Raw genomic sequence first — 23752 nt, 5'->3', positions numbered from 1 at the left:
AGTGATAGTTTGACTGGACAATTTATACTACAAATTTCATTTGATTAAAAAGACCCTATAACTTATAGTCAGTACAAAGTATTTTAATTTTTTTTACAAATGTTACCGAGAGCCAAATGTGAAGTGAAAAAAATGATATACAAAGCTTTAACATACAGAAAAATGTACTCTCTCCCCCCCCCCCCCAGAAGACAATCAAAAAACCATTAAAATCGGAATCCACTCAAGTTTTTGAGTCTCAATAATTTCACGTAATAGGGGTGATATTTAGGAGCAAAATATATAGGGATATCATAAGAAGTTGAAAGCAGGTGCTTTACCCCAAAACTTTCCAACAAACCAATCAAAATGAAGCATGTGTCAAAATAAATCAATGCCCGCATTCTGATTGGTTATGTAAAGTACATCAAAAGTAGGACAAAGCCCTGTGGTCAATGGCTTATGGAATAACTCTTGTGACACTCCCAACATATTGTGTGTGCGTGACATCTATAACAATTATATGTTACTATTTGTACAAAGATCCGAGTTTATCTCAAAGACCAATAATTCATATTCATATGAATATGAGTCAGGAAATTAACTTAGAATTAGAATTGTTATTTTTGAGGTAGGTAAAATACATATATGCCACAGGGGAGACTTAAATTCCACGCTAGCAAGTCTTATTTATAAGAGAAATTTCTGTACAAGTGAATATAGCATTTACTTGGAAAGGTATAGAGATAATTTACATCAGTGTCCTGTTATGCTCCACTTATCAAGCCAGGATTGGAGCAATTATACAACTTTTAAATGGGTTGGATGAGAAAACTAATTGGTGCTAATTTTTTATATCAGAGTTATTGTTATTTTGTTTTCACGGATTTCCGGGTGATTGTTACACTTTTCAGTGCTTTCAGGGCCAGTAAAAACGGATTTTACTTCGTGGCACCACTAATCTGGAATTCTCTATAGGTCTTTACCAGAAGTGTTCATACTATTGAGTACTTCAAGTTTAGACTGAAGACAAAATATTTTAAATTAACTTTTCCGTAACATGTCAAAACCATGTTCTTCATATTCTATTGGCATCAGCATAAGTTAATAGATCATCTACAGTTATAACAGTTAGTTTTCTTAAAATTGTAACATTCAATTTTCTTAAAACTATGTGAACTATGTCTTGTAAAGCGCCATTGAACATATTTGGAGGAGACAGGCGCTCTATAAATTTGATCTATTATTATTTTTAAAAAGGAAAATGACGCGGGACAGTCAAAAGATTGTGCATCAGATGATCAAAGCATCAAAAAATTTTTTAAACAAACAATAACAAGCAACATTAATGACATTTTACTGACTTCCAATTAGAATTTGACGGTCGACTGAATGATATGTTTTGAAGAACAAAAATGTGTAAAATATTCAATATCAATGAAAATCAATTATAAATGTACATGAGCATGAATGTTTGTATAAAAAAATGAAAAATTAAATCTTCTCTTTAATTATAAAGCACCAATATGAAAATAACAGATCACTTGCAGACCCTGTAGTCAAAATCAAGATTAAAAAAAATAATTTAAAGACATCCTATTACAAATCTATACATTCTCAATTAAATCCTAAGCATAAAACAAAAGTTTCCACTTCAAAACAGAAACATTTATTTATAAAGAAAGCTTAGGATGAGTTTTAGTTTTTTTAAGTATGACGAAAAATATATCAATCAATAGTTTATTGCACATTCAATCTATATTATTAAATCCTAAGCCATAAAAACAAAAAGTTTCCACTTCAAAACCAGAAAACATTTATTCTAATAACAGAAAAGGCGCGTCTAGGAATGAAGTTTTTTAGCTTTTTTTTTTTAAAGATATGACTGAAAAAATATATCAATCACATAGTTTTTAAAGTTGGCACATTAATATTTTTCAATTGCCTGCTGAGTGGTTAAGGCATTACACCGCGACCAGGCATCAGGCACTCACATTTTTTTCTTTTCTTGTGCAAGATTATTAACCCCCAGTTTGCTCACTTTGGACAACAAGGGTGATCATTCTTGTTGACATCAGACATGATTTGTTTGATGGATTATCTATATTCCTTCATGGAATACCCTAGCCACAGCATCGTTAAGCATTTAATGATGTCGCACAGGATTCCTTGTAAAAAATAATGGAACAAATTTGAGAGCCAAAACTAATAACATTTCAGAATTTGATGGATAAAAAAATAATTTGGCTCTGTATAACCTAAAAATGAAAAAACACCCCCAAAAAAACAGTAAAAATTAAATATTAAGATTTGTGTGGCTATGTGGTCTGGTGGTATGACACTCGCCTTTGGATTGGAAGGTCCTGAGATTGAGTCCGGCTCTGAGCAGCGCATAGTTGAATCCTTGGAAAAGATTCTTTACTCACATTCTTTCACTATACTCAGGTGTAAAATGAGTACCTGGCCGTTAATAGCTTTGTCTCTGTTGGAAAAATTGTAATATCACCAAACAGGCATCATGTTTCATCCTACATTTTGTGTTGCAGTTGGCTAGGGACCCCTGTAAAGCGCTTTGAGTATGTTTAGTTCTCCAGAGCCACCAGGCCCATGGAGCCGGAGTTTATCCTGGTTTCTGTAGCATGAAACAGACAATAGCAATTGCTTTCTATCCTTTGGATAGGGCACTATCGCAAAGTACTTTCCATCAGATATAATAGACCCAGCTACCCAATCACTGCTGGGTGGACCGGAGGGTAAAAAAAAAAAGCAAGACTGCACCCGGGATCGATCTCATCCCTTTGCTTGTGAAGCGAGTGCTCTACCAACTGAGCTATATAAAAGCTCAAGTTTTTTATTTTTTAAAAATTGGAGCTGGTGGTAGGTCGGAACAGACACTGAGATTCAGAAACAAATGACAACAACTTCCTTATTCTCACACACAACCTTATATAACAAAATCACGTGGGAAGGGGATCAATTCTGAGAGAATTAATCTTAGCACAAATCTTTAATGCGGGTCCCAGTTTGATATTCATCGCAGTCATGAGATGATCCTCCTTCAATAACAGTAGAGCCTGGCCATCAATTTCTTGAGACCGGAAATCATCAGCATAGTCTGAACACCCAGGCAATGACAAGACAAACTCATACACTTCTGTTACCTGGAAAAAACAAACCCAAAATACTATATGATAAAGAATCATTTCATTAGATATCATTATGATAAAAAATGAACCAACCTTTTTGAAAACGCAACATGTTTATTGAATAGCCAAAAATAACTTTTATAACTATTTTGAACTGTTGAGAGGTGATTTTTTTGTTTTTAAGGGTTTTACGCGCTTGCAACACATTTAGGTTATATCAGCACCAGTAAAAAGGAAGAAAACGAGATAGTAAAAAGTTCTAGAAGTACAATTAAAGTATCCAAGAAAAAGTAAGACATAGAGGAACTGAAACAAATAGGGATCAGATGTAAATTTCCAAGAGCACACCACCAATGTACTTAGTTTGAGATCATCTATAAGTCTCATCCGGACACAAGCACAAATCCAACAAAGAGGAATACACTAAACTGCTTACATTATACATTCAAAATAACAAATAAATCCAACAAAGAGGAATACACTCAACTGCTTACATTATACATTCAAAATAACAAAATAATAATACATAACAGAGAGATAATTTACAAGGAAAAAAATATCATCTCCCAAAACAATAACTATGCATTTGACTGTTTCCCTCCCAGCTAGGACTCCGGCCAGAGCCAGGACAAAACCAAGTAATCTCATTCCAAGACAAAGACAGAAAGCATGTTGGAAAACAGTTATAAGGGGATAGAAGACACAGTATGTACCCCCTGCCCACTATGGGAGGTCAGGAACTCCACCCAGGTTGAGAGGTGAGGTTGAATGAATAGGTCTTTATCTGTTAAAAAAAATGTACCAATCTTTTAGCGCATCTATCATCCTACTTTCAGAAATCTCTGGACTACCAATCTAACTATGCTAATTTGCTGCCATAGTGAAGGGGGAAAGGGGTGGGGTAGTGAATAGAGATTTTTCAAAAAGTGAAATAACAGTGTCAAATAAAAAATTGAATCTTACACTCCACTTCGATGGGTCTGTATTAGGATAGTTTCCTTCCGCCTCCATATTCAACTCTGGTGTAGAATGGGGTGGGGATGCTGCTGAGGAACTGGTCTCTTGGGCACTGTTGGAACTACTCATCTCGTCACCCATGTGCTGGATAAAAAGTTTTAAAATTTATAATTGCAATTAAAATTAACATTTTAAGAGGCAACAACTTCTTTTTAAAGACCCTCTGTTTACATTAAAACTGTACTGGACACGGCCTTTTAACTCTTTTATAAAGAATTTACATGCCTCCAGTGTCATTTAAACCAATGACATTTAGATCGAAAGTTAAAATTACAAACAAGAAGGCACATTTTCATATGCAGGAAATCGAAATGTATGATGGATGAGAAGAATAGGTACAATAACATTTGCTGTTGGATCCAATGCTATGGTCATCCGATAATTGATTAAGTGAATCATACACTTGTTAAAGGAAGAATAATATCATTGTGCATCAATTGATAAAAATTGAGAATTCAGAAAAACTGTTGACTCAGATTTAAAACTCTTGTTTTTCACTTGGTTTCAACAATGGTCAGACAATTACCCTGGACAGTATTATGATATAATATTGAATAAGGTAAAATATATGAATTGCCTTGCCTTATTGCCATCTTACTTACTTACTCATTGCCAAATTATTAGACATGGTGACTTAACCAGTTAGAGTGCATTGAGTAAAATTAAAATCAACTTTTCTTTTTTCTTTTTGCCCCCCCCCCCCCCCACACATCCGTCCAATCAGTGTTGTCCATCTAAATGCTTCTGTCCAGTAGAGCATACTTAACGGGAGACCATAGTCTTATCCTTGCATTTGCCACTGCCTGTTTCCTGTTACAGTAGGTACGGAAAACCCAAATTTAGATTATATAATTGTTGTCTTTAAGTTGCATTCAACAGGTAGAACTTTTTTTCCTGATTAAAATGGTATAAAAATTATTAAAATTGGTTAAAAATTAAAAAAGATATGTTATTTCGAAATTTGTAGAAAATCGCCAAAATTTGTCCTTCTTTGAAAGCAACCTTTTGTCCGTTTTCAAAATGCCGTATTTTCATAAATATTCAAACCAGACCTCTGTAACTTTCTAACAATACACATCTTTTTATAAACAATATGTGTATTTTTTTTCTGAGCTCAACTCTAAGTAAAATAGAAATAATTTGCCCCTAAAGTAGCTGACAAAGCCAAAATTGTCAATTTCAACGCAAAGTTACGAAATATCAGCGATTGTGCCCCTTGCCTGAGCCGGCATATGAGTGAAGTGAATACGGCAAATGTTGTAGTTGTAGTTTCGTTTTCAGTTGGCTGGTGAACGCAAAGCTATTAATCTTGCTTTCGTATACATCATTTTAAAGCTGAGATTTTAAACTTTCTTTTGATACCAGAATCGTCCAAATTTTCAAATTTTTCTCAATTTTTTTATCAATTTAAAGTTTTTAACTTGAAACTTCAACCTTTGAAAAAAATCATAAAAATGCGAATCTGGTATCGAATGAAAGCTTGTTCAATTTTCTTTCGGATGCAGCCATTGACGTTACTATTAATAGCGCTGACGCGACCAGCCGAGCGGAGAGAAAAGACAACCGTCAGTTACGGTGATCGAGTAGCGGAGCGCCGGTTCCAAAATCGAAGTTTACTCCTCTTCTTCAACTCAAAGCCATGAAATAACGGCAAATCATATGAAAAAAGCATGAACGTTTTTTTAAAGATGAAGATTTGAGATTTAATTTGATACCAAAAACGTTTTATTTGACGGACTGAAAATGAGAAAAAGAGAGAGACGATTTGAGTTAAAATTCTCGGTTTGCCAATAAAGCCATGACTCGATAAGAGGGTTTGCCATACCTAGTTACAGAAACCAGTATTAATCATTGGTCTAACAATTTTAAAAGAACGTACCATTTCAGCTGTATCCTGGTTGTCTTCATCCTCATCTTCCTCCTCCTCCTCTTCATCTGATTTTCCTACAGCCTGAGGTGGTCTATTACCTCGCGATGCCCTCCATCTTTTACCTCCTGCCATTAACTGCTTCCTCTTTCTCGAAGAACCTGAGAGGGGTGGATGATAAATATGTAAGAAGTTTTAACAGATTCTACAGCCAAAGTTTAAAAAAGAGAAAACTAATTTTAAAAAAAGGATAATTTTATTGAAACTAAATTAACATTCAACCGTAATAAATTTTGGTCTACTATACGATTTTTCAGGTTAAATTTGTGATTCATAAGTTTACATTTTTTATTTAAGTTCCCACATTTTGGTGGGGTTTTTTTTCTGTTGAATCTTGATGTAACCCTCACTCTAGAAACAGATTAAGAACTTCAACAGATGAAAGTTGAAGCAAACTAAGCTATTCCCCCTCCCACAGTTATTTAAATGATTTAGGGGACTCGTTTTACCTTTCGTTTTAAAGAGCCCAACTCGTCGAGTCTGGTTGACATTGAATCTTCTGGAACATGAAATGGAACAGAACCGAGAATTGTTGAAAGATGAGACTGGGCCAACCTTCTGACAAACCTCACACTTGAGCACTTTGGAGGGGGAAGTGTTTGAGGCATCTGGACTTTCCTTGTGTTCATCCAACGGCGGAGCATTCAGTTGGGAATTTGCCAAATGAGCTGAATAATAGAGAAAGAAAAGTAAAAAATAAAACTTAGAAAAAAATAACGATCAAATCATAAGCACTATTTGATGGTGCTATCAACTACTGCAGTCAATTTTTATTTTCTTTCTCTTTATCTATCTTGTCTACGGCTTCCCGGCCTTTATATCGGAACCAAAACATTGCAGGGAAAATATACTTATCACCATATTATATTGAATACAAATGCATCAATGTCCCTCTTTTGGAAATCAAGATAAAAAATATACTTGCATAATAAATCATGTGTCATTATGCCAGTGGTGTTTGAAAATAGTTTGAAATTTATTGCAGTTCATTAGTTCATCAAAAATCAAGTTTTATTTACTATGACTTTTATTTTTCTTATTTTATTGCTTTATAAAATTGTGTGAATATAATATTTTTATAACGGTTATTTATTTATTCTTGAAATTTATGCTTGTAAAACCAATTTCCTCATGGATGAATAAAGTTTCTTTATTGAAAGATTTACTTTAACTTGTTTTTTTCTGTAATCACTTTAATCCCTCTAGGAATTTTGGTGGGCCTTTTTGAATTGATTATGTGTTAAAATAGACGTCCCTAGACTGAATAGTTCTTGTAATTCAATGTTTTTGACATAGTTTTTCTTTTATTCGATTAATTCTTTTTAAAAGCTGCTTCACCAGTTTTCCTTTGAAATGTTGGTTTCAACATCTGATTTCAGTGACATAATTTTAGATTTCAACGGGAAAATAAAAAAAAAAAAAATTGTCCTATTTTAAAAGTAGAGGTTGCAGGTCTGAACTACACACCTTCCATTTGAGGTAGCAAAGTGGGAGGTTCTTCATCGTAACTTGTTCCATCCTCCTCAGATTCTTTCTCCACTTCTTGATTCTTTTCAGGACACACAAACTCTTGTAGTAGGGAAGATTGCTGGACCTAGATGGTATAATTGGTAAAAATCAAAACCAATGAATAACCAAAACTAGAATTCATGAAAGTGGTCATAATAGCTTGTGACAGTAACATCAAAATTTAATAACAATCATAAATCGTGGATATATTAAATATATAATACAATAATTCTCATTGCATGTTGACATTAAGAAATAAAAGTTACTGGCTCAGTGAAATATCAATGGAAATGTGCTGCATAAATGTCAATATAAATTTTAAAAAATAATAATTAGAAAACTAAATTAATCAGGCTTCTCGAGAAGTAAACAGAGCTTCTAATAAGACAGAAAAAGGAAAAAAAAAAAAATCACAATTGCGGAAAACTTATCGAGATCGCTGTCCCTTTTAATGATCCTAAAAAACACATTCACCAAAAAAAAAAAAAAAATAAGAAAAAATTATCAATTGATATAATTAATATTGGCAATGAAAAAAATAAGACAAAAAAAATATAAAGCAAGACATTTTTTTCAATACTGACAGGAAAAGGTTCGAGCCCTTCTTGAATAACATAGCCCTCGATGATGTGAGTGATAATCTGAGGTTTAACAATGGCCTTCTGTTTCTCAGCAACAGGTGGGGCTGGGTTGACAGGTGACGGTTCCACAGCCGTCATCGGTTTGGCCTCCTTTATAATGGTGGTTAGACCAGCCGCTTCCATAGCTGCACTCACACTCAAACCGCTGCCCTGCTTCTTCATCATGTCTGGAATGGATGGCTTCTCCTCAATGACCATACTGTCTACAACGGTCAGTTTACAATCTGGTGAGGGGAAGGGCTTGATGGTTGGTGGCAGAGGCGATTTGCTTCCTCCCCTTCCAGCTCCACTAGTTTTGAGATTGTTTTTGTTATCGTCTTTAGCAGCAGCAGCACTTGTGTTGCCGTTGGTGTTGTCTTTAGTTGGAGATGTTGTATTTGGAGTCAATGAAGATCCTGCCATAGTTACTGCAGGTGATGAAGATGACGACGATGAAGAAGATGATATTGAAAAGGGTGCTGAGGACACAGTTGGTAGACTGGAAGGTGTAAATTTATTTTCTGGAATCTGAAAAAGAAATATAAAAACAAACAAAACAAAATAAAAATTAAGGGAGAAAGCTTAAAAAGGAATAAAATCTTTGCTCCTCCTATTACTTCTGGTTATACAGCTTTCTGTACCTTATTGAGGTTGGTAGATGCACAGTTTTAAAAAATTCTGATTTTTTTTATCAGTAACATTTGTCACTTCTCAATGATGATAATGGCAATTTGTAAAAAAGGAGGAAAGTGCATTGGTCTATCGATTAAACACAATTAACATAAAATATCATAGGTATGTATTACTATGTAATAAATTAATACTACTACTAAAATATGTATTGATAAGCCTTAAGAATGAAACAAAATATGAATCAGGTCTAATTCAAACTTACTTCAATTTTTTGCATTGTTTGTGATGAGGTGACAAGAGTGACAGTCCCTTCTGATGACGTTTTACTATTTGCAGGTGGGACATTCATCATTACAGGCATGACGGCGTTCACTGAGATCTGGGCTTTGGGCTGGGCTATTATGCCTCCCACAGTTCCTGACACCACGGCAACAGTTGGTGTTGTTACTGCTGCACCTAAGAAAGACAACAGGGCTCATTTATTAGAGGACATAGATAAATAACAATCGCTGCAGCATAGGTAACTCATAAATGGTATTTGCAATGAATTAAAAATCAATTTCATCGAATAAAAAAAATTAATCCCCTAAAACAAAAAAAACAACAAAAAAACAAACAACAAAAATCAGTACCATTCCAAGATGAAAGATTTTCACATTTTTAAATATAAAAATCATCTCTTAAAAATGCAAAGGCACAGATTTACTGAATTAACAACAGAGGCCCTGTTGAGTAGAATATAAATCGCCTTACAATAATTTTCTCCTATGAAAAATTAATCGGTAAAAAAAGACATGTTTGATTGGCCAAATCTTGTGGTAAGTGATTGAGGCAGAAATACCTTGAAATATCTAAAAACTAAGAATACTAAATAAATTGTTTATTAGAAAAGAGAAATTAGACGGCACTTATTGTAGTGGTACCACACATTTTTGAAAAAAAAAAAACCTGGTTTCCTTGACTGGAACAACAGAGCTCTTTCTTTCTTTTTTTGGATACATCAATTATTCTCTTTTGCTTGCTTCTTGTAGAATTCTCCAGTCCCTTTCATTTTTTATTAAACTAACATATCAAATAAATCATAAATACATACCCTGTGATGAGACATCAACCGTGGAGGAGGTCAGGGGAAGAGAGGTAGCTGGGGTACTGACTAAAGAGGACGTTGCTGCAGTTGACGATGCCACAATGTTGGTGGATACTGAGGTAACAGTTGTTGATTTAGTGGTTGGGGAAGGACTGAGGGATACTGTGAAAGGTGTAGAGGTGGCTACAGTGGCTTTAATCTGGGTCTTGGATTTGGCTTTGCTGACTTTTGGAGTGGCAGGGACCCAGATTTTGGTTGCTGTTTGCTGCTGTTGCTGGTTGCTGATGCTACTACTGGCGATGTTTGGTTGGATTTTGGCCGTGAGAGGGGACTTAGTTGAGACGGGAAGAAGCACTTTGGTTGCCACAGGTGCTTGCTGTGGATGATTTAAATATAGTTATAAAAATCAATTTTCTAAGCTTTCTTCATGATCTATGAACCCCATAAAGCTTGATTTATGCATTCCTATGGAGAGTCACATGAAATCAAACTTTGGTTTTATACAATACAATTCATATGTTGGGCACTATTTATGTAAAGATCTTGGTACTATTCATACCTTATCTAAGTGCAGTGCCAAAATGTCAATGAGGAAAGGATGGGGGAGGGAGGACATTTTTTCTCTCATTGTCAGCCATCTGATGACTGACCAAGCTCTATGACCCCCAACTTTGCCTTACGATAAGAGACAACATCAATACCAACTCTGCTCCAAACAACACATCAGGCAATTCAAAAGAACAATTCTTAATTTCCCTGAATTAGTCTTTTCATTGACTAGAGGCAAAATCCCCCCCCCCCCCCTCAAGTTCATCTTCCAGGGATGTATAAGTAGGTTTAAATTTTAATAATTCTATATTTTTTCAAAAATCTCGTCTTTTATGAATCCAGACTTAATAACACATGCAATTCTAATTAGGTTTACTATAGAAAAGGATCCACCGATATAAGAAACACAAAGATTACCACCTGTTTTGTTCTTGCAGAATAATATTTATACCAAAATCATAAACAGAAAATATAAAAATCTGGATTACATACATCCGCCTCCATTGAGTGAAAAAATTTGGATTTTATGTATTTCCCAGATCTGATAATGGAGGAAAGCTATTAAAAATATCATTCAACTGCTATTCAGTTTTAGTTTTTAAGATTTATTTAGATTTCTTATCAAATATGTTTGTTTTGTTTTTGAGGGTTTTACGGCGCTTGCAACACATTCAGGTCATATCAGCGCCAGTAAAAAGGGAAAAATGGGATAGTAAAAAGTTCTAAAATTACAATTAAAGCATCCAGTAATAAGGCAGACAAAGGGGAATTGGTTCAAAAGGGAACAGATGTAGATTCCAAGTGCACACTATCAGTGTACTTAAATTGAGATCACCTAAAAGTATCATCCAGACACAAGCACAGGTCCCCACTAAGAGGAGCACACTCAAATGTATACAAATCATATATAATACATAAATAAAACATAATAGAGTGCATAACAGAGAGATGATTTACAAGGAAAAAAATATCATCTCCCAAAACTAACTATACATTTGACTGTTTCCCTCCCAGCCAAGGTATCCGGCCAGGGCCAGGACAAAACCAAGTAATCTCACTCCAAGACAAAGACAGAAAGCATGTTGGAAAACAGACATAGGGGGATAGAAGACATAGTATGTACCTCCCTGCCCGCTATGGGAGGTCAGGATCCCCACCCAGCCTTATCAAATAAATTCATACCTAAATCAAGTGACAGTGATCTAAATTATAGGTCATGAAAACCTGCAAAACTCTAAGTCCTGGACCCAGTTGTATAGAGCGAGTCAGACAGCAACAGCTGTTTCCCATTCTATGAACAGAAAATGTGTTGATGATACCCAGTTATTTCTTTGATTATTTGTTTATATTTTTCTTATCTGCTTTGTATGGAACTATATCATACATACCTTTCCGGATGATTACTTTGATAGATATAAGTTAAGATTTAACTTCTAAATTGAATTAAGTAAATCATCTTTTCATCTTGCGTAAACCAGTTACACAGATTATTTCTCACACTACAAAATTCAAATTGAGCAGAAAGAAGTGGTAAGTGGAACATTTTTGAACAAGGAGAAAACATAGAAGACTATGCAGACCTGTAACAAATGATTCATTAATTGGTGAAAATGGAAAATGTGAGAACCAAAAATAATACCATAGGATGAAAGCAAGTGGAAAAATTGTTACACCCATAGAAATAGATAAACCGAATATTTTCAGATTGTGTAAAACAGAACTGAAGCAATACAGTCACCAGATATAATTCATAACTGCCTCCATTTACAGACTTGCAATAGCCAATTGCAAAAATTAGTAGTCATAGATATGGAAAAAATTGGTAGTGGGCATAAAAACACGAGTAAACTTGAGTTTTTACATAGAGCAATATCCCCTAAACATGCTAAAAGGGCTTTACAAGGGATCCCTAACCAATAGCCAGAATAACAGGTGGGATGAGACATGATGCGGGTCAAAAGCCAGGTACTCATTTTACCCCTGAAGACTCAACTATACGCTGCTCAGAGCGAGACTTGAACCCAGGACCTTCCAATCTGAAGGCCAGTGTTATACCAAAAGACCACATAGCCACAGAAAGTAGTAGTCACTCTCACTACAATTTCACTATAAAAGATCACTCATCAGAGTAAGAAGTCTTAGATTATTGAACAGTACCCGAAATAATTCTTCTCTTTGGTGGTTCAAAAATTTTATGGTTTTGGTCAAGATCAAAGTAAATCAAGGTCACAAAAGACAAAGTAAGTCATACAGTTCACTATATACTATTTCCTTGAATTAACCACTAATATCATTAATTGTATTAACCACTGTCACATGAACATTTGTAGTGAAGTTGACTAATTGTAAATTTGTAGCTGAGGTCTAAAATTCATAGGAAAAAGGAAAATTTGTAGGATTTAGCAAGTCTGCATTTATTCCAAATGCTTTCAACTGATATCGTAGCCACCAAAACTGAACTCATAATTAAAGTGGTTACTTTTTCAAAAGCTGAAAAAATTAACAATATCACCATTGTCAAATATTTAAACAGTTTAAAAAGTGGAATAATATAAAAATTAAATGCTAAAAATAAAAAAACTGTATTTTTTCTTTTTCTCCGATGTGTGGGAATGATGAAGGATTGGTTCTCATTCAACATCCATATAAACAAACAGAAAAAGAGAAAGACGATTTGTTCAACATACATCGCAGATGTTATCTGTTAAAAAAAAAACATAATTAATAAAAGGTAAAAAAAAAATAAAAACATTTGGTAACATCAAGATCCAGACTCCTATAAGAGTAGTATATATCTATGTGAGTGGTATTATCAATAAAGAAATAAAAGATGACACAAATATGTAGGATAAAATTTATATGAAACCATTGATTCAGGAATCATCATTGACTTCAACACTATACGGTTAAGTCAGTTAAAGAGAGATCCACAAAAGAGCCATGACGATGATGATGACGATGATAAGGTGAAGGAGGAGAGAGAGACAGATGATATTTTGTTACCAAGACTACTACCAAGATTACAATGATGTCATAATATGAACAATGTATACCCTTAGTAAGCATGCACAACCAAGTGCAGCACTTGTCTTTGGCGTGAAGAAGAAATAGGAGGAGAGGGTTTAGATGAGAAAGTTTAGCCAGATCTGTATAAAATGAAAAATAATTATTAGTTCCACACCTTTTACTCAGAAAAGCTAAATCTTATTTTAAAACTATATTAATATGATATGAAAACTTGGAAAAGATAAGCATCAATGGTTTTCAATTTTAATTAAAGAGTTCAAACATTGTCAAAAACAAATAACAAAACAAAGCTCAACTAGTATGTCATGTGTACACTATAAATTACTTACTTTACCAGCAACCTGTTGTTGCTGAGGCTGTTGTTGCGGTGCCTTGATGCCAGCAAATGCTGCAGCTGCCTGCATATTGGTCATGGTGATTGGCTGAGGTGGAATGGGGCCTGATGTACGGATGAACAGATTCTGGCCAGCAAGGAAAGCCTGATGAATAATGTATAAGAAGTTGAGAAAGTGTTACAAAAAATATGTGACCCAAGCCTCGTAAATGGTACTATTATTAACCCTTTACAGGCCAAATTTTGATTTCACTCAAACCTGAAATTGTACCTTGGTGTCTTTACTATGAAGGCAGTAGGTGAAAATGTTTGGGCCTGAACTCAAAACCAGATTGTGAGGCAAAATATGATTTTAAAGAAATTCAGTCTCGTCATCAGAGGTTAAGTCATTGTCTTGTCTTAGCAACAATCAAAACAAAAAACAGAAGCAATGGAATTAACGTTTCATATTGTTATCTAGTCCTCATTTTGAAGGATGTATTAATTTTGTGAAAATTTTGCAAGTCTAAAATTTATCTGAGACTTAAAGAAAAATGTCTCTGCACTAGCTTTGCTACTCAACATCGAATAGGGAAGATGCCACCTGATCATCCAATCATCACCAAAATCTATGTTGTCATCATTATCTAAACCGTTGATTTCAGGGAGGCGCAAATTCCCACAGTAAGGAGCAAAACATTTTCAGATCCCACCAATCCACAAATATTTGAAGACGACAAATCATTCTGGTTATTTTCATCTGTCACAGAGGAAGAGTTGACTAATATATGTTTTTCCAAACCTAAACTCTACTGGGTCACCCATTGTTATTATTTATAAATCACTTCATTGAACAGAATTAAATAGCTATAGCAGGGTAAAATTGTACCAAAAAACTTAATGGTAATGCCCAACCCAAGGATAGAAATCACCCCAAGTTCAATTCAATATTTAAAAGTAATTCAGGTTTTATAAAAAAAATAAATGAAAGCCTAAATCTTAGAGACAAACATTACGACGAATAAATTGAATGTTATAAATCAGAAAAGTGGACAAACAATAAAATAAATATTAACAGATGATGAGATGACAAAACTAGATTCCGTGTCATATTTTTCACCTCAAAAACTCTGAGAGTTACAAACAAATGAACAAAGGCAAAGTTGTGATCTTACTGGCACTTGAGATTGACCCTGACCGATGATCTGTTGCTGATGTCCAGATGTATTGGCAGCTGCTGCTATAGGTATTCCTTGTTGCATCTGGAGACTGGCCATGGCTTGCATCAGGGCTTGGTTGGTGATGATATTTTGTACTGGCTGGGATGTGATTATCTGGCCAGCATTGTTCACCATTCCAGACTGTTTAGGATAACAGATTATGGTTTTAAAGTAGGAACAGAGAATCATAATTTTATCAGGAAAGCGTAAATTGGCATCAAGTTGGAAGGATAACTTGAGGCTTGAAAATTTAGAAAATATGATAGGAACATTCTGGGCATACTATTAACTCCCATTAAACAAATTCATACTGTATGATTGGGCCGATTCACATGTTAATACAAATAATAAAATATGATTGCTTTTGGATTCCATTTGAAATAGCAAGAATGCTATTCATTCAGAAAAAGAAAATTTAAAAACATAACAAAAAGGTGATTGGGAGTCATGTAGATCAAATAAGGTGATAATCCTTCCCTGAAATAAGCTACCTATTTTAAAATGTTTGTGATAAGTATATAATCAAATCACACTTCCTTATTTAACGAAGCTATTGACTTATGAAACTTGAAAATATAATGTACTTAATGGAAAGGCAGAAATCAAACGATCTAGTGTGCTTTTTATGATTCTACAGCATATGGAAATAGAAGGCAAACTTGCATTTTTCTTTGTTAGAAATGTAGGTGATATAGAGGAGTAAAATAATGAAATGTTGAAACTTACATTCACTTGTGTAATAAAGCCACTTGCAAGATTACCGTTAGCTTGGCTGGGAAATACACCTGAAGAAAACAATGGAAACAATTAATTTTAATGTATGACGATACTACAATCAAATTGTAAGTTTGCTTCCTGGACAACATTGTTTACAAACAATTCTACTGAAGTTGTTCATATTTAGATTAATGAAATAAGTAAACGAAATGACCGAAAAGAGTTTGATTTAATTAATTGAAAAGAATAACAATTGAAGAAAAACCAAAACAAGTGGCCAATATTAATTTCTTCTTCACTTTCAAATCAATTAGAAAGGCTCAGTGAGACCAAAATAAATGAAAACCATGTTAGATATGATAACATATCCGTCTTTTCTACAAATATAACTAGCCTATTGAACGTATTTGTTTGATGTGGTGTCAATGAGTAAATGTGTCATGAAATGAGAAAATTAGACATAAGACACTACACTAAAAAACTATGAAAAGACAAAGAAGATTAGTTTGAGTCAAATCCTTAAGACTGAGTTTATCTTGTCATAATTCAAATGATTATTCATATTCAAATTATTTTGCCTTAATCTTAAGATGATCCACACATTTTATCATTTTATCTAAATAAAATAACTTTTGCTCAATACTATTTCACCATCCAGTTATCTCTTTAAAATGGTATAATCTAGTTATATACAAAATTTTTTTACAATGATTTACAACCAGTATTAACAGAAAAAAAAATATATAGGAAAGTTATTTTGCCACATCGTCATTATTTTACTTGTGCCACTGCAAAAATTACAAAAACATAATAATAATAAACCCAACCAAAAAGCTCTCAAGGAGAAAAAAATTAGATATTTATGATCAAATGAACATGTATCTAAAAACAATGTACAAATTTCATACTCTTACCAATATTTCCAAGAACCATCTGGGTATTTGCTGCCTGAGCAGGAAGCACTTGCTGTTTGGCTACTGCAATAGGTGTAGCAGTTGCTTGCTGTTGAGTGATCTGCTGACCTTTAGCCCCTGTGACTTGACCTTTACCACCGTTTGTTGCACACTGGGCTTGAGGCATGATGTTTTGAACAGAACATGAAATCAGGTTGCTGCCATTTGCAATTTGCATTTGAGGTGCCTGTGAATAAAAGTAGAAATATCACATGTACATTCAAATTACCAAAAACCCCCCCCCAAAAAACAACAACAAAAAAAAACAGAAAAAGAAATATCGACGGATTTGGTGCAGTGTATAAAGTATTGAGAATCAGTCACTTGACAGATCTTATAAACAACTCCTATTCTATTATTGACTTTTCATCATGATATCCTTTAACACAAATTTTGCTCCAATTTGTAAGAGCAACATTAAAAAAAACCAAAAAACCCAAATCTTCCAAAACATAAACAAGTCACCGTAAGGTTGATTTGAACATTTTTAAAAAGATTTTAAAATAGTTTTGTTTTTAAAAAAAAGAAAAAAACCCAGTTCAGCTGAAGTAAAAGCATACTACGCCTAAGCTTAAGATCTTAAGGCTACAGTAAAGACATTATCAATACTTACAATCTGAGAGCCTGTAGCTTGAGTCAAAACTCCACCAGGACTCCCAGGGTTGGCTGTACTAGTTGCCCTATTTTGTTGTTGCTGCTGCTGTTGCTGCTGTTGTTGCTGTTGTTGTTGTTGCTGTAGGGCAGCTAAATTTATCTGGTTCATTTGGTTCATCTGCATTGCTATCGTAAAGAGAGAGAGAGAAAAAAAAGAGATATTTATTTTACTAAACTTCCAACAACTATCTAAGGCTGTGAACAAAGGCCAATGCATTATTCCTATGGATCATGAGGAAATATATATTTAAATATAATGGTTCACTCATTAAAAAAAAAAAATAAACAAACAATTCTAAGCCTCCACATTACGCGAAACTGAATATTCACAAAAGGAAAATGATTTTTAAAAATAGGTACTTGTGTCATTATTTCAATAGTTTTTCTAAATATCTTTATCTTTTCATCAAATATGATACAGCAATCTCATTTCTGTCATTTCTTTCCTAAATTACTAAATTCTTATTATCAGTGTGCTCACATAAAAGGATCGAACATACAAAAATTACAATATGTGTTATCATGTGTGGGTTGAAAATTGTATCTCTATTCATTCAGTGATATCATAACCAGTCTTTAAATGAAAATATACATCCACTGAGCTATAAAAAAATATTCATAAACTGATTTTGTCTGTACAAAAAAGCTGGCCTTTCCTCTTAAAACAAAACAAAAAACCTTCAAAAAACAAATTTTCAAAATACCTCTCCCAATAAAAAAAAAAAACCCAATGAAAACATACCTAGAGCATTGGCATTCTGCAACATGAAAGGCTGTGCATAACCCTGGAATTGAGCAAGGTAGGGCTGGCCTGCCATAGGTTGACCAATAACCTGAAGCTGTGGAACAGGGGTGCCTGGCGATCGAATGTTCGATGTAGCAGCAGCGATTGCTGGCTGTGGAGTTGGAGCTTGAGGTGCAATGATACCAGTGATGGAAGGAGTGCCACAAGCTGAAGCTCTGGGTTGTTGTTGCTGCTGCTGGGCAATCTGTTGTTGAATGTGTTGTTGCTGTTGCTGCTGTGGTTGTGGTTGAGGTTGCTGAGGTGGTTGCATTTGTTGGGCATCCTGTGCTTGCACTTGTTGCTGAACTTGTGGCTGTTGCGGAGCAGCCTGTTGGGACTGCTGGGCATCAGCCATTGCTTTAGATCTAATAGTGGTTTCTTATTATCCAGTTAACCTTTTGTTGAGACCTGAGTTGAGGGAGAACAAAAAAAAAAAAATCCTATGCAATTAGATGAAGGTTTTGTTACATTTAAATGTTTCCAGAGGCCTTCAAGCTTAACTAGCCATGATTCATAAGAAAATCAGTAAAATATATGATAGTGTTTTTGTTTAATTTATAGATATGTAGGTTTATATTAACTTTTTTTTAGGTTTATATTAACTTTTTTTTTTTTTAGAAAATGCCAAATTGCAAAGCTGGTGTTTGAAGAACTAAAGTCTAACTAGACAATACCGGTGGACTGAACCATATAATGGATTTGCCTCTGGATAATCTAGCTTGTGTGTAAAGATTTCCATTATTATTAACATACTTTTTAAACTTCAGGCTTTCATTCACTTGATTTAAGGATCTGTGAATTAAATTTGGGCCCCCTTTTTAATATTTCAAGATACCAACAGATTTAATTTCTGTATATAACAGAATTACTTATTCAAGGACATATGTATGTTTATAATCACATCATTTCAATGGGAGAATCTCTCTACTATTATTAGCCTCTAAAAGACGTTCGCTAAAACTAAAACAAGCCCACCTTCACTGAATTGTTGCCTTGTCATAGTGAGTTGGGAATGCACATTTCACAGAGACAAAAGTATCTGCAGTTTGATAATCACCTGTGCATATGGACTGTATGTGGATGCTATGATCGGCCCACTGGCAGATACTTTTAACTAAATGTTGATCCACACTGGTACCTAAATAGAAGCTCATCTTCTCTATCCCAGACACACATGGTAAGCCACTACTTTTATACTCAGGGATGCTGAGCAAGGTCAGCTGGAAAATTGAAAAAGCCTGTTATCTGGCTTTAGCTAGAAAAAGAGCATCCCTATTATATAAGATACAGTTGAGACCAATGCCCATAGTATGTCGAGCTGAGCATCCCCGCGAGGCTGTGACAACAGTGACATATGGGGTCTCTGGCTTAACCATTCTTTCTTTGGTTTGGAAAATTGACGCCTGCTTAAAGTAATAAGGAACTCACTTTGTGTATAAATACAATGCCGGGGTGGGGAGTTGAAATCTCTATCTTGAGCCACTCTCCCCAACTTCTTCAGGTCACGGGTTCAACAAACACAAACAAGGTTAGTTGTCCAGCATTTAAGTTTAATAGCCAATATTCTCAACACAAACATGTAACTAGAAATGATTGAGACATTGAGTATGCTTTGGTATTTGGGGTGAATTTTTAATTCAGAAAAGCGAGTGGAGGAGACACTTATGTTGATAATAACAATAAGAAGAGGGAAGGGGGGTGGGATTAAGTAAATGGAATGGGTGATGACTAGTGGAAGGAAGTGTATGTGAGAGAGGTGAACTAGTAACAAAAATAAAATTCCCATTATTCATCCCATATGGGAAATTTGTCTCTAGGGTCTATTAAAAGGGAAGACTGGAATAACCCAGGCGTTAGCTGTAGTGCAGCGCCGCAAACTGAGCTAGGGTGAAGTGACTTGCTTGCCCAAGGCCACACAGCACATCAGCGGGTGATCAAACTCAGTACCTTTTGGGTATGAAGCAAAGACCGTACTGCTGAGCCATGCTGCCCCTAACTAGTATACGATCTAGGTAAAGAACCACTGGGATGGAAGAAAGGTAGTAAAAAGCGAGGGCCGCTGGGACTGAAGAAAAGTGGTAAGAAGTGAGAACTGCCAGCAGTTCTCCTTGGAACCAGTCCCCAGCTCTCAGCTTAGGAACTGGTCCTTAGCATGGCACTAGTTCGCATACAGAGGGGAGGCCGACACAATATGAGCAGTAGGCAGAGGGTGGGACTGATAAAGAAATAGAAAAAGAGTTCAAGAGAAATTCTGTTTTGCCCACATCCCACTGACTCAGTTCACCTACTTTGGACTGTAGAAGGATTGTTGCCACTATCAGAGTATGTAATTTTTAAATCAGTTATTTTTGTCCTGATTTTGTTTGGACATCATGTTATGTTGTTAGAAAAGCTTTCCATTTCTAATACATTTACTTTCCGACTGTTGTTACTTTTAATGCTTTTTAACTTCTAACTGGACTTCCAATCGATCTATGATTTGGTCTTTCTCGTCAAATAAAGCGGGTTTGGACTACCAGTTGATAGTTACTAACAACGTAATTTTGATTGGCATTATTAATGCATTAATTTTATGTAACTGAGTTCAAATAATCTATTAATTGCATAGCTGCCAACCCACCAAGCTTATTAAGAGGGAATTTTGGTCAGAAAATCAGGGAGATTCAGAAAGAATCAGGGAGATACATAAATGTACAAATTTACATTTCAAAAGATGAAACGGACTTGTTTACTTCTTTTGAATGCTTATGAGTACGGTACTCTCAATCTGAATAAATTAATTACAATCGATATCAGCCATGTAGAGCTATTTAACTTCACTAAAAAGAACGGATTCGGTATCGGCCTTTCCGATTATAAATCTACCACAATACCAAACGACTTAAACTCACTTCCGTTTACAAAACGGAGGACCGGAATTTCACGTACATTACCGAAAGAACCGAAAAGACCTGCATGGTAGGCTAACATGGGTTCTAGGCCTGGGCCTACAGTCAGGCTACTGCACGATAATGCGGGAGATCGATGTGACGGGCGGGAGACGAACAAAAATGCGGGAGTCTCCCGCAATTTCCCATAGGATTGGCAGCTATGTAATTGGATTCAATAGTCTGATGTCACGTCGCCCAGCAATGGCGAGCAGCGTGGGTCTAAACAAAGAAAATCGGTACTTTTTATTCTTCATGCTGGCTAGAACTTTTCCTGTCATGTGATCAGAATGTATAAAAGTCAAACGGAGTGTCTACGTACGTGGTAACTTTAGGCGGTTTAGTGAACAGCAGCAGTGGGAGTCAATTGTGACCCAACTCGCCCATAAGAAAGTTATGACTGGAAATTGCGTTCGCTTTTACTAAAAGTTTTAGAGGGGTTCAATTAAAGATGCATAACTTCGTTATAAAGAGGAATAGCGCAGATATTTTGGTATCATAATCATTATTTTCATTACCGGGCACCTAGCCTCAGGATCTACGTACACGGTAACATTTATACAAGGTAACCTTGTATCTCGCCTATAATGGGTTAAATTGTATTGTTTGATTTTAAAAAAATAACACACACAAACACACATATAGAGCGAGGTCTATCCATAGCTTGTATTGTAGCGGCAAACCAGGTGCCCGGTTACGGGCACGTAGACACTGCCAAAGTCAAAACATGATCCATGGGAGACTATTCAGACTAGAGTCTTAATAGTAATAGTAATAGCCGCAGCCAAATCAAAAACCTCCTGATGAGTATGAAAGCATGAGTCAAAGGAGACCCAACCATTTAATCATATATAAATGGTTTTCTTCTGATTCATGACCACATAATTGTAGGCACTTTCAGAAAAAGAGAGTCCCTGCTGAACTGAATGGTATAATTTTACCATTGTAGTTTTGCGCATCATCCTTGTTGCATGATATTTTCATTTCAAGTGACTCTGATTGACCAGGAAAATTTATAAATATTTGGTTGTCATTTTTCTATATTCTATGGGAGGTCTTCCGAAAGCTCCTCGTTCTAGCATTTCTTTCACAAAGGCAAAGGCCTCCCTATTCTATTGGCACCATAAAAGTAATAAAACGTCGTAAAAATATCTCCGCTCGATAGGGACTACCTTTTACCGACAGTGCCAATAAAAAAAAATTGAAAACAGCAATTTAATTTTGGCTTAACTTAACCGGTCTTTATCGGTAAATCAAGTAAATCTGGCAAGATAAAAATTCATCAGGCTCGGGCTCAGGAATGACGGCGACCGGTTTTGTTAATATTTCAAATTTTAGGTGATTTAGAGAGTGAGAGGGCAACACATTAGGTAAATCCTGACAAATAACTGCAATACCCAATTAATTCTGAACCCGCTATGACAAAACGGTCTTTGGTAAGTTTTTGTTTTGTTTCTTGGTGGGTTCGATCGGCGAACCGAGGCAACAGTCGCCTCCCTCTAAACCCTCGATAAATGAATGGCACCAGTCGTCATCATGGGGTGAGAACATCAATTTTAGAAATTAAATAATTCGAAATATCAATCGTGCAAGAAGAATGTGGAGTTTTCAAACCGTTTACCACAGCTCTAAGTTTGCCATGCTTATGAATGAATACAGACGTATCTAACATTGCTAGAATGTTTTGACAAAGAACGGTACTCTACCTCTGCCATTTAATCTGTGTCAGCCATTTTCTTGCGGAATCATGTTTTCATGGCATTTGATTGGTCCAAATCCACAATACAAGAAACAAAACTCAAGTTCAACCAATAATTGTTTTTAAAAGAACACTCATTTACTTGGTTATTTCCCTTTGAATCTAAAAAAAGAAGGGCATTCAACCATAACGACATTGCTGGTCATCCAGTTTTACGAACCAATTTTATTGCCTTTTATTATATGAATGTTGATTGATCTTCCACCATAGTAGGCTACTATTAGACAACGGAAGGGAGAAAATTCAGAATAATTGCTTCTGCTATCAAAACAAAATGGATATTTTTGTTGCCGTCAAGTGAAATTTACCGGTCCAGTCATATCAACTGGTGATAGTCGTCACAATGACGTCTAGGAAATATTATCTATGCACTTAGTACTTTTCCTTCCTCTTTCCCCTCCCAACCATCTCTTCCTCTCCCTCCTTCGTCATCTCATCCTCCTCCGGATCCTCGCCTATATCATCATCATTATTGTTATCATTATCCTCATCAACATCATTATTATTGGCACACTCAGCAGTTGTTGGGTAGCTGGGTCTTTTAGGTCTGACAGAAAGTTCTTTGCCATAGATTAGCGTTCTATCAAAAGGGTAGTAAGCAATTGCTATCGTTTGTTTGACACTATAAAAAACCGGGATTATCTCCGGCTCCATCAGCTAATGGTTCTGAAGGGGTGCAGCGTGGTTCAGCGGTACGGTCTTTGCTTCGTACCCGAAAGGTACCGAGTTCGATCCCCCGCCGCTGCACTGTGTGACCTTGAGCAAATCATCTCGCCCTAGCTCAATTTGCGGCGCTGCACTGAGGCTAACGCCTGGGTTATACCAGTGTTCCCTTGGAATAGACCCTAAAAACAAATTTCCCCTATGGGGTGAATAAAGGGAATTTTATTTTACAATATTATTATTATTTTTTTAATTCCTGGAAGAGAAA

At 35.4% G+C, this 23752-nt stretch overlaps 1 protein-coding gene across 2 annotated transcripts; it reads right to left on the bottom strand.

Annotated features, from left to right (window-relative positions):
* Positions 1-1834: 1834 nt before the first annotated feature.
* LOC144970797 (uncharacterized) lies at positions 1835-22848 on the bottom strand. Of its 2 annotated transcripts, none has more exons than XM_078910812.1 (15): positions 22769-22848; positions 18094-18543; positions 17311-17477; positions 16659-16884; positions 15754-15812; positions 14983-15168; positions 13824-13973; positions 9925-10294; positions 9094-9287; positions 8163-8726; positions 7537-7663; positions 6519-6737; positions 6022-6170; positions 4089-4226; positions 1835-3140 (listed from the first exon to the last, which is right to left on the bottom strand). In XM_078910812.1, exons 2-15 carry the CDS (start codon positions 18488-18490, stop codon positions 2937-2939), a joined length of 3150 nt encoding a protein of 1049 aa, XP_078766938.1. In that variant the 5' UTR covers positions 18491-18543; positions 22769-22848; the 3' UTR covers positions 1835-2936. The 2 variants fall into 2 exon arrangements, with proteins under 2 accessions (XP_078766938.1, XP_078766939.1); XM_078910813.1 differs by having other exon boundaries at positions 22684-22786.
* Between the last annotated feature and the right edge of the window lie 904 nt (positions 22849-23752).

This window comes from Berghia stephanieae, chromosome 4, assembly GCF_034508935.2.
Source record: "Berghia stephanieae isolate SIO BIC M18660-M18661 chromosome 4, UCSD_Bste_1.3, whole genome shotgun sequence".
Taxonomy (NCBI): Eukaryota; Metazoa; Mollusca; class Gastropoda; order Nudibranchia; family Aeolidiidae; genus Berghia; species Berghia stephanieae.
This window is presented reverse-complemented; position numbering and strand designations above follow the sequence as displayed.

Excerpts from the sequence above, each read along its gene's own strand:
- LOC144970797 (XM_078910812.1), bottom strand. The coding sequence starts at position 18,490 with ATGGCTGATGCCCAGCAGTCCCAACAGGCTGCTCCGCAACAGCCACAA. Across the intron at positions 16,885-17,310 it reads AAGCTACAGGCTCTCAGATT|GCACCTCAAATGCAAATTGC; the intron begins GTAAGTATTGAT and ends TTTTATTCACAG. Across the intron at positions 3,141-4,088 it reads CAGACCCATCGAAGTGGAGT|GTAACAGAAGTGTATGAGTT; the intron begins GTAAGATTCAAT and ends TGTTTTTTCCAG.